The sequence below is a fragment of the Anolis sagrei genome, chromosome 13 (genome assembly GCF_037176765.1).
Source record: "Anolis sagrei isolate rAnoSag1 chromosome 13, rAnoSag1.mat, whole genome shotgun sequence".
Taxonomy (NCBI): Eukaryota; Metazoa; Chordata; class Lepidosauria; order Squamata; family Dactyloidae; genus Anolis; species Anolis sagrei.
Window position 1 is genome coordinate 4559726 of NC_090033.1, and position 9794 is coordinate 4569519.

General features: G+C 50.0%; 1 protein-coding gene across 2 annotated transcripts in view; it reads left to right on the plus strand.

Annotated features, from left to right (window-relative positions):
* Positions 1–3954, plus strand: part of LOC132764841 (tyrosine-protein phosphatase non-receptor type 11-like) — an 83675-nt gene extending 79721 nt beyond the window's left edge. For both annotated transcript variants that reach the window (XM_067473007.1, XM_067473006.1), the window contains exons 13-16: positions 277–428; positions 2570–2670; positions 2828–2937; positions 3038–3954. In XM_067473007.1, the coding sequence (XP_067329108.1) occupies positions 277–428; positions 2570–2670; positions 2828–2912 (338 nt within the window). In that variant the 3' untranslated portion in view covers positions 2913–2937; positions 3038–3954. The remainder of the gene's footprint in view (positions 1–276; positions 429–2569; positions 2671–2827; positions 2938–3037) is intronic.
* Positions 3955–9794: the final 5840 nt, after the last annotated feature.

A 9794-nucleotide genomic window follows, 5' to 3' on the forward strand; every position in this document is an offset into this window, starting at 1 on the left:
TTCAGTGAAACGGAGAGTGAGACATTTTGACACGCCTCCTTTGGAGACCTATTCCAAAGGTGTTTACACCTGCAATGTGACCGGATGTAGCCCATTATTTCGTCCAAAAATGTTTTCTTCCATAGTTCGAATGGAAGAATATGTTCATTTAATTGTGTGAGGTGTGGACATCCCTTCAGGAGAGCCAAGGCTGTTGTGTGTGGACTCACTTTGCATTTTGTTTCTGTTCTTTCCCCCAAATCACCTCCCTCTCTGGGGTTTTGCCTCTGCAAACAGGTCTGGACTGTGACATCGACATCCCCAAGACCATCCAGATGGTGCGAAGGCAACGGTCAGGAATGGTGCAAACGGAGGCACAGTACAAGTTTGTCTACATGGCCGTCCAGCATTACATTGCAACGGAGCAGAAGGAGCTAGAAGAGGAACAGGTAGCGGGACTTAGAGGGTTTGGCTTGGTTGGATGTTAGAAGGAGACAGCATGGGATGCTCAGCCACTCCAAGGTGCTGCTAGAGAGAAGAGAGAGGGGGCCAGGAAGACAGTCCCATCCATCCCAGAGTGCAGAGAGAGGGGGCCAGGAAGACAGTCCCATCCATCCCAGAGTGCAGGGAGAGGGGGCCAGTAAGACAGTCCCATCCATCCCAGAGTGCAGGGAGAGGGGGCCAGGAAGACAGTCCCATCCATCCCAGAGTGCAGGGAGAGGGGGCCAGTAAGACAGTCCCATCCATCCCAGAGTAAAGAGAGAGGGGTAAGGAAGACAATCCCATCCATCCCAGAGCGAAGAGAGAGGGGACCAGGAAGAAATCCCATCCTTCCCAGAGGGAAGAGAGAGGGGCAAGGAAGACAGTCCCATCCATCCCAGAGTGAAGAGAAAGGGGGCCATGAAGACAGTCCCATCCATCCCAGAGTGCAGAGAGAGGGGGCAAGGAAGACAGTCCCATCCATCCCAGAGTGAAGAGGGAGGGGGCCAGGAAGACAGTCCTATCCATCCCAGAGTGAAGAGAGAGGGGGTAAGGAAGACAGTCCCATCCATCCCAGAGTAAAGAGAGAGGGGGCAAGGAAAACAGTTCCATCCATCCCAGAGTAAAGAGAGAGGGGACAAGGAAGACAGTTCCATCCATCCCAGAGTAAAGAGAGAGGGGACAAGGAAGACAGTTCTATCCATCCAAGAGTGAAGAGAGAGGGGACAAGGAAGACAGTCCCATCCATCCCAGAATAAAGAGAGAGGGGACAAGGAAGACAGTCCCATCCATCCCAGAGTAAAGAGAGAGGGGGCAAGGAAGACAGTCCCATCCATGCCAGAGTAAAGAGAGAGGGGACAAGGAAGACAGTCCCATCCATCCCAGAGTAAAGAGAGGGGGGACAAGGAAGACAGTCCCATCCATCCCAGAATAAAGAGAGAGGGGGCAAGGAAGACAGTTCCATCCATCCCAGAGTAAAGAGAGAGGGGACAAGGAAGACAGTTCTATTCATCCCAGAGTGAAGAGAGAGGGGGCAAGGAAAACAGTTCCATCCATCCCAGAGTAAAGAGAGAGGGGACAAGGAAGACAGTCCCATCCATCCCAGAGTGAAGAGAGAGGGGCCAGGAAGACAGTCCCATCCATCCCAGAGTGCAGAGAGGGGGGGCCAGGAAGACAGTCCCATCCATCCCAGAGTGAAGAGAGAGGGGGCCAGGAAGACAGTCCATCCATCCCAGAGTGAAGAGAGGGGGACAGGAAGACAGTCCCATCCATCCCAGAGTGAAAGAGGGGCAGGAAGACAATCCCATCAATCCCAGAGTGAAGGGGGGGCAGGAAGACAGTCCCATTGATCCCAGAGTGAAGAGGGGGGGGGCCAGCAAGACAGTCCCATCCATCCCAGTGAAGAGAGGGGGGGCCAAGAAGACAGTCCCATCCATCCATCCCAGAGTGAAGAGAGAGGGGGCCAAGAAGACAGTCCCATCCATCCCAGAGTGAAGAGAGAGGGGGGCAGGAAGAAAGTCCCATCCATCCCAGAGTGAAAGTGGGGCAGGAAGACAGTCCCATCAATCCCAGAGTGAAGGGGGGGCAGGAAGACAGTCCCATTGATCCCAGAGTGAAGAGAGGGGGGCCAGGAAGACAGTTCCATCCATCCCAGTGAAGAGAGAGGGGGCCAAGAAGACAGTCCCATCCATCCCAGAGTGAAAGAGGGGCAGGAAGACAGTCCCATCAATCCCAGAGTGAAGGGGGGGCAGGTAGACAGTCCCATTGATCCCAGAGTGAAGAGAGGGGGGGCAGGAAGACAGTCCCATCCATCCCAGTGAAGAGAGAGGGGGCAAGGAAGACAATCCCATCCATCCCAGAGTGAAGAGGGGGGGGGGGCAGGAAGACAGTCCCATTGATCCCAGAGTGAAGAGAGAGGGGGCCAGGAAGACAGTCCCATCCATCCCAGAGTGAAGAGAGATGGGGCCAGGAAGACAGTCCCATTGATCCCAGAGTGAAGAGAGAGGGAGCCAGGAAGACAGTCCCATTGATCCCAGAGTGAGGAGAGAGGGGGCCAGGAAGGCAGTCCCATCCATCCCAGAGTGACACCCTTCCCTTTGTTGCCTTTTAGAGAAGTATGAGAAAGGAGAAAGAATACTTGAATATCCGCTACCCACCAATGGAGAAACCCAGAGGCAAAGCCCGTCCCCCTTCGCCGAGAGTCCAGATGGGGTAAGATGCAATAATTTCACATTCTTGCTACTGAATGTAAAGAGAATTTAAAGACTCCAGGCTGAGAGAGGCCTCAGTCTGAGTGTTAGTAGGCCTCAGTGCGAGGTAGGCCTCAGTGTGTGAGAAATGTCCTTCTTTTCTGTTTGTTGTGACCTAGAGTCGAGGACGAACCGGCCGCCGTTTACGAGAACCTCAACGTCGTCGCCGCAAAGGTTTCAGGGATAACCCAGTCGGGGAGATAGCACCTTGGGACCCCAATGTTTACGGGTACGTACGTCTCTATTTGTGCCTGACCCTTCTTGTCTTTAATCTGATGGCAAAATATTCTACCAAGTTGACCTTTGTTCCTTTGTGTTTATATTCCTAGGACTCCCTGAGGATCCTCGCCGCAGGAGTTTGCCACCAACATGGTTGCTTATTTTACCACCAAACCACGTTCTTTCATTCCCAAAGCGCCTTCCCCCAAAATGTCAGATAAGCCGGTCTTCGGAGAGCGACTCGTTAGGGACAAATCGTGGCCTAATTTATTCAGGAGAGATCCAACTCCACCCCTGCCCTGATCTTTTGACCGATTACTTGGAGTTGATCTGCAAGTGCCTCTGGACGTCTGTTGCTGAGTTTACGGATTTAATTTTACTTTGTTTTTCTAAATATATATATATATATATATACAGAGAGAGAGAGAGATGCATCAACTTCGCAGTTACGTTGATGAATGTTTTGTGTTCGGGAAATGCTAAATGAGGGAAGATCGGGGCCGCTCTGAAATTTTTGTTCCAATTTTTTTTTCAAAATGGATATCCCAGGGTTCCTTTCTCTCCTCAAATGTGCTTAAGCGTGAAGGGCTTTGTGCCTTGTGTACATTTTCCATTTTGCCATGCAAGATCTGAGTCATAGTTGGATGTAGATCCCATGTCATCTTCGTTCTCACATCTATACGCATAATAAAAGTGAAAATGTGCGTATGTGTGTATGTGGTGGAGGTGACCACTTACATACACAACCACAGACAGTATCCCAACCCCTGACAATGTCCTTCCCAAACACCAACCACAAAATGAATGCTTTCATTCAGGGTCCATTTCATCCTAGATGTTCTGTTTGTTTCCCTCCAAAATGGGCATCCCAGGGTTCCTTTCTCTCTCCAAATTTGCTTAAGTATGAAGTGCTTTGTGCCTTGTGTACATTTTCCATTTTGCCATGCAAGATCTGAGTCATAGTTGGATGTAGATCCCATGTCATCTTCGTTCTCACATCTATACGCATAATAAAAGTGAAAATGTGCGTATGTGTGTATGTGGAGGAGGTGTCCACTTACATACACAACCACAGACAGTATCCCAACCCCTGACAATGTCCTTCCCAAACACCAACCACAAAAGGAATGCTTTCATTCAGGGTCCATTTCATCCTAGATGTTCTGTTTGTTTCCCTCCAAAATGGGCATCCCAGGGTTCCTTTCTCCCTCCAAATTTGCTTAAGTATGAAGGGCTTTGTGCCTTGTGTACATTTTTCATTTTGCCGTGAAAGATTTGAGTCCTAGCCCAATGTACATCCCATGTCATCTTCGTTCTCACATCTATATCCCAAGGTTCCTTTCTCTCTCCAAATTTGCTTAAGCGTGAAGGACTTTGTGCCTTGTGTACATTTCCATTTTGCCGTGAAAGATTTGAGTCCTAGCCCAATGTACATCCCATGCCATCTTTGTTCTCACATCGATATCCCAAGGTTCCTTTCTCTCTCCAAATTTGCTTAAGCGTGAAGGGCTTTGTGCCTTGTGTACATTTCCATTTTGCCATGAAAGATCTGAGTCCTAGCCCAATGTACATCCCATGCCATTTTCGTTCTCACATCTATATCCCAAGGTTCCTTTCTCTCTCCAAATTTGCTTAAGCGTGAAGGACTTTGTGCCTTGTGTACATTTCCATTTTGCCATGAAAGATCTGAGTCCTAGCCCAATGTACATCCCATGCCATTTTCGTTCTCACATCTATATCCCAAGGTTCCTTTCTCTCTCCAAATTTGCTTAAGCGTGAAGGACTTTGTGCCTTGTGTACATTTCCATTTTGCCGTGAAAGATCTGAGTCCTAACCCAATGTACATCCCATGTCATCTTCGTTCTCACATCTATATCCCAAGGTTCCTTTCTCTCTCCAAATTTGCTTAAGCGTGAAGGGCTTTGTGCCTTGTGTACATTTCCATTTTGCCATGAAAGATCTGAGTCCTAGCCCAATGTACATCCCATGTCATCTTCGTTCTCACATCTATATCCCAAGGTTCCTTTCTCTCTCCAAATTTGCTTAAGCATGAAGGGCTTTGTGCCTTGTGTACATTTCCATTTTGCCATGAAAGATTTGAGTCCTAGCCCAATGTACATCCCATGCCATTTTCGTTCTCACATCTATATCCCAAGGTTCCTTTCTCTCTCCAGATTTGCTTAAGCATGAAGGGCTTTGTGCCTTGTGTACATTTCCATTTTGCCATGCAAGATCTGAGTCCTAACCCAATGTACATCCCATGTCATCTTCGTTCTCACATCTATATCCCAAGGTTCCTTTCTCTCTCCAAATTTGCTTAAGCGTGAAGGACTTTGTGCCTTGTGTACATTTTCCATTTTGCTATGAAAGATTTGAGTCCTAGCCCAATGTACATCTCATGCCATCTTGGTTCTCACATCTATATCCCATGGTTCCTTTCTCTCTCCAAATTTGCACTGCCTCTCACTTAACCCCTTCCTATGGCACACAGCGAACAGGAATTGATCTGCAACTGAACAAGAGGTTTGGTAAGATTTAGAAGAGTTGTAGTTCACATACATTCAGAGAGCACTGTGAACCCAACCAATGACGGATCTGGACCACACTTGCCACGGATGGTGGGATTTGTAGTACCTTCACTCAGTTCCAGAGACCACTGCAACCTCAACGAATGACGGACCAGGACCACATTTGGCACCCAGAATCCCCCATGACCCACTATACATCCTGGTGTGGTTTGGGGGAGGATGGACCACGGATGATGGGATATGCAGTACCTTCACCTGATTTGCTTCCCACAGCCCACTGCAACCTCCACGAATGACGGACCAGGACCACCCAAACCCCCTCATGACCCACTATACATCCTGGTGTGGTTTGAGGGAGGATGGACCACGGACGATGGGATATGCAGTACCTTCACCTGATTTGCCTCCCACGGCCCACTGCAACCCCCACGAATGACGGACCTGGACCAAACTTGGCACACAGATGATGGGATATGCAGTACCTTCACCAGATTTGCCTCCCACACCCCACTGCCACCTCCACGAATGTCGGACCTGGACCAAACTTGGCATACAGACTCCCCCCGTGACCCACTATACATCCTGGTGTGGTTTGGGTGAGGATAGACCACGGACGATGGGATATACAGTACCTTCACCTGATTTGCCTCCCACAACACACTGCAACCTCCACGAATGACGGACCAGGACCACGTTTGGCACCCAGACCTCTCATTACCCACTATACATCCTGGTGTGGTTTGGGGGAGGATGGACCACGGGCGATGGGATATGCAGTACCTTCACCTGATTTGCCTCCCACAACCCACTGCAACTGCCACGAATGATGGACCTGGACCAAACTTGGCACACAGACGATGGGATATGCAGTACCTTCACCTGATTTGCCTCCCACACTCCACTGCCACCTCCACGAATGTCGGACCTGGACCAAACTTGGCACACAGACTCCCCCCGTGACCCACTATACATCCTGGTGTGGTTTGGGTGAGGATAGACCACGGACGATGGGATATGCAGTACCTTCACCTGATTTGCCTCCCACAGCCCACTGCCACCTCCACGAATGTCGGACCTGGACCAAACTTGGCACACAGACTCCCCCCGTGACCCACTATACATCCTGGTGTGGTTTGGGTGAGGATAGACCACGGACGATGGGATATGCAGTACCTTCACCTGATTTGCCTCCCACAGCCCACTGCCACCTCCATGAATGTCGGACCTGGACCAAACTTGGCACACAGACTCCCCCCGTGACCCACTATACATCCTGGTGTGGTTTGGGTGAGGATAGACCACGGATGATGGGATATGCAGTACCTTCACCTGATTTGCTTCCCACAGCCCACTGCAACCTCCACGAATGATGGACCAGGACCACCCAGACCCCCTCATGACCCACTATACACCCTGGTGTGGTTTGGGGGAGGATGGACCACGGACGATGGGATATGCAGTACCTTCACCTGATTTGCCTCCCACAGCCCACTGCAACCCCCACGAATGACGGACGTGGACCAAACTTGGCACACAGACTCCACATGACCAAGAGAACATACTGGAGATGTCTGGGGGAAATTAACCTTCATGGGAGTTATAGTTCACTTGCATCCAGAGAAACTGAGACCTCCAACGACAATGGACAGGGGCAAAACTTGGCACAAAGAAGCCCCATGACCAACTGAACATACTGCAGGGGTTTGAGGTAATGGACCTTGATGTTGGGAGTTGTAGTTCACCCTAATCCAGAGATCCCTGAACCCAGACAACGTCAGATCTGGACCAAACCTGGCACACAAACCCACATGACCAACTGTGCATACAGACAGGGTTTGTTGCGTTAATGACCTCTGATCTGGGAGTTGTAGTTCACCCTGCATCCAGAGATATTACCAAACTCCCCAAAGCAAACAATGCCTTTCTCAAGCTAGTATGGATATATAATATAATCATCCTTGAACATTGCTAACAGCGATCCACTTTGAATGGCGTAAACAAGCTCGCAATAAGTACGAACGTGGTGACCTTTGCTGAACATGAGTTTCCGAAAAGGTTCAGCAAACAGTCCTGATGAGTGACTCGGAACTGTTGTGGATATACGTATAATATATATATTTTCCCCTCACATTGCGCACATCGGGAGGTGGTGGAATTGACTGCTGCCAGCTTAAAAGGATATAGATTGCTTTGCGGATGTCTTAATACTGAGGATTGCGAAACCACCAGGGAACAGACCACGGAGATGGTGGGGCTTCGGTGTTTTTCGTGCTTCAGAAAATCAGAGGCTCATCTACTAAGAGACGTATAGAACTGAAGGGTTTGTTTTGTTTAGCTGTGGAATACAGAACGAACCCCCAACAGCATCATCAGAGCTCAGGAGCCTTTCCTTTTGGAAACGGATCGCGTGGCTTGATGGGGATTCTGTGAGCTAGGGTCCAAAATACATTTTTGGTCTTTTTCCCAACCTGATACCCTCCAAATTTGACTACGTTTTGGTTCCAATGTTGGGGAATTGTCCCTGGTCAAGTGGTCCCTGGTCAAGTGGTCCCTCGTCAAAGGGGTTCCTGTTCAAAATTAGCTCTGGACAAGAGGTCCCTGATTTGTGGTCACTCGTCAAAGTGGTCCCTGGTCAAGTGTTCCCTCATCAAAGAGGTCCCTGGTCTAGTGGTTCCTTGTCAAAGTGGTCCCTGGTCAAGTACTCCATGGTCAAAGTGTTCCCTGATAAAGAGGTCTCTGGTCAAAGTGTTTCCTGGTCAAGTGGTCTCTACTCAAGTGGTCTTTGGTCAAGTGGTCCCTTGTCAAGTGGTCCTTCATCAAAGGGGTTCCTGTTCAAAATTAGCTCTGGATAAGAGGCCCCTGGTTAAGTGGTCGCTGGTCAAGTGGTCCCTGATTAGTGGTCACTTGTCAAAGTGGTCCCTGGTCAAGTGGTCCCTCGTCAAAGAGGTCCCTGGTCAAGTTGTCCCTGGTCAAGTGGTCCCTCGTCAAAGTGGTTCCTCGTCAAAGTGGTCCCTGGTCTAGTGGCCCCTCATCAAAGAGGTCCCTGGTCAAGTGGTCCCTCATCAAAGAGGTCCCTGGTCAAGTGGTCCCTCGTCAAAGAGGTCCCTGGTCACGTTGTCCCTGGTCTAGTGGTCCCTCGTCAAAGTAGTCCTGGTCAAGCAGTTCCTCATCAAAGAGGTCCCTGGTCAAGTGGTTCCTGTTCAAGTGGTCCCTGGTCTAGTGGTCCCTCGTCAAACAGGTTCCTGGTCTAGTGGTCCCTCATCAAAGAGGCCCCTTGTCTAGTGGTTCCTTATCAAAGAGGTCCCTGGTCAAGTGGTCCCTTGTCAAAGTGGTCCCTGGTCTAATGGTCCCTTGTCAAAGTGGTCATGGTCAAGTGGTCCCTCATCAAAGAGGTCCCTTGTCAAAATGGTCCCTGTTCAAGTGGTCCCTCATCAAAGAGGTCCCTGGTCAAGTGGTCCCTTGTCAAAGTGGTCCCTGTTCAAGTGGTCCGTGGTCTAGTTGTCCCTCATCAAAGAGGTCCCCGGTCAAGTGGTCCCTTGTCAAAGTGGTCCCTGTTCAAGTGGTCCCTGGTCTGGTTGTCCCTCGTCAAAGAGGTCCCTGGTCAAGCGGTCCCTCGTCAAAGAAGTCCCTGTTCAATGGTCCCTGGTCTAGTGGTCCCTTGTCAAAGAGGTCCCTGGTCTAGTGGTCCCTCATCAAAGTGGCCCCTGGTCAAGTGGTCCTTCATCAAAGAGGTCCCTGGTCAAGTGGTCCCTTGTCAAAGTGGTTCCTGTTCAAGTGGTCCCTGGTGTAGTCCCTCGTCAAACAGGTTCCTGGTCTAGTTGTCCCTCATCAAAGAGGTCCCTGGTCTAGTGGTTCCTTGTCAAAGAGGTCCCTGTTCAAGTGGTCCCTGCTCTAGTGGTCCTCGTCAAAGCGGTCCCTGGTCTAGTGGTTCCTTGTCAAAGAGGTCCCTGGTCAAGTGGTCCCTCATCAAAGTGTTCCCTGGTCAAGTGGTCTCTCATCAAAGTGGTCCTTCATCAAAGAGGTCACTTTTCAAGTGTTTCCTGTTCAAATGTTCCCTAGTTAAGTGATCCCTGGTCAAGTGGTCTCTGTTCAAAGTGGTCCCATGTCGAGTGGGACCTCGTCAAAGTGGTGCTTGGTCAAGTGTTCCATAGTCAAGAGGTCCCTGATCAGAGTGGCCCCTGGTCAAGTGGTCCCTCATCAAGGTGATCCCTGGTCAAAGTGGTCCCTGGTCAACAAAAGGCTGGGAACCACTGCGTTAGGAAGCCAAGGAACTTTTCTCCTCCTCCTGAACATCTGACCTCCACACCGCCTTTCTCTCGTTTTGGCTGAGAACAATTTC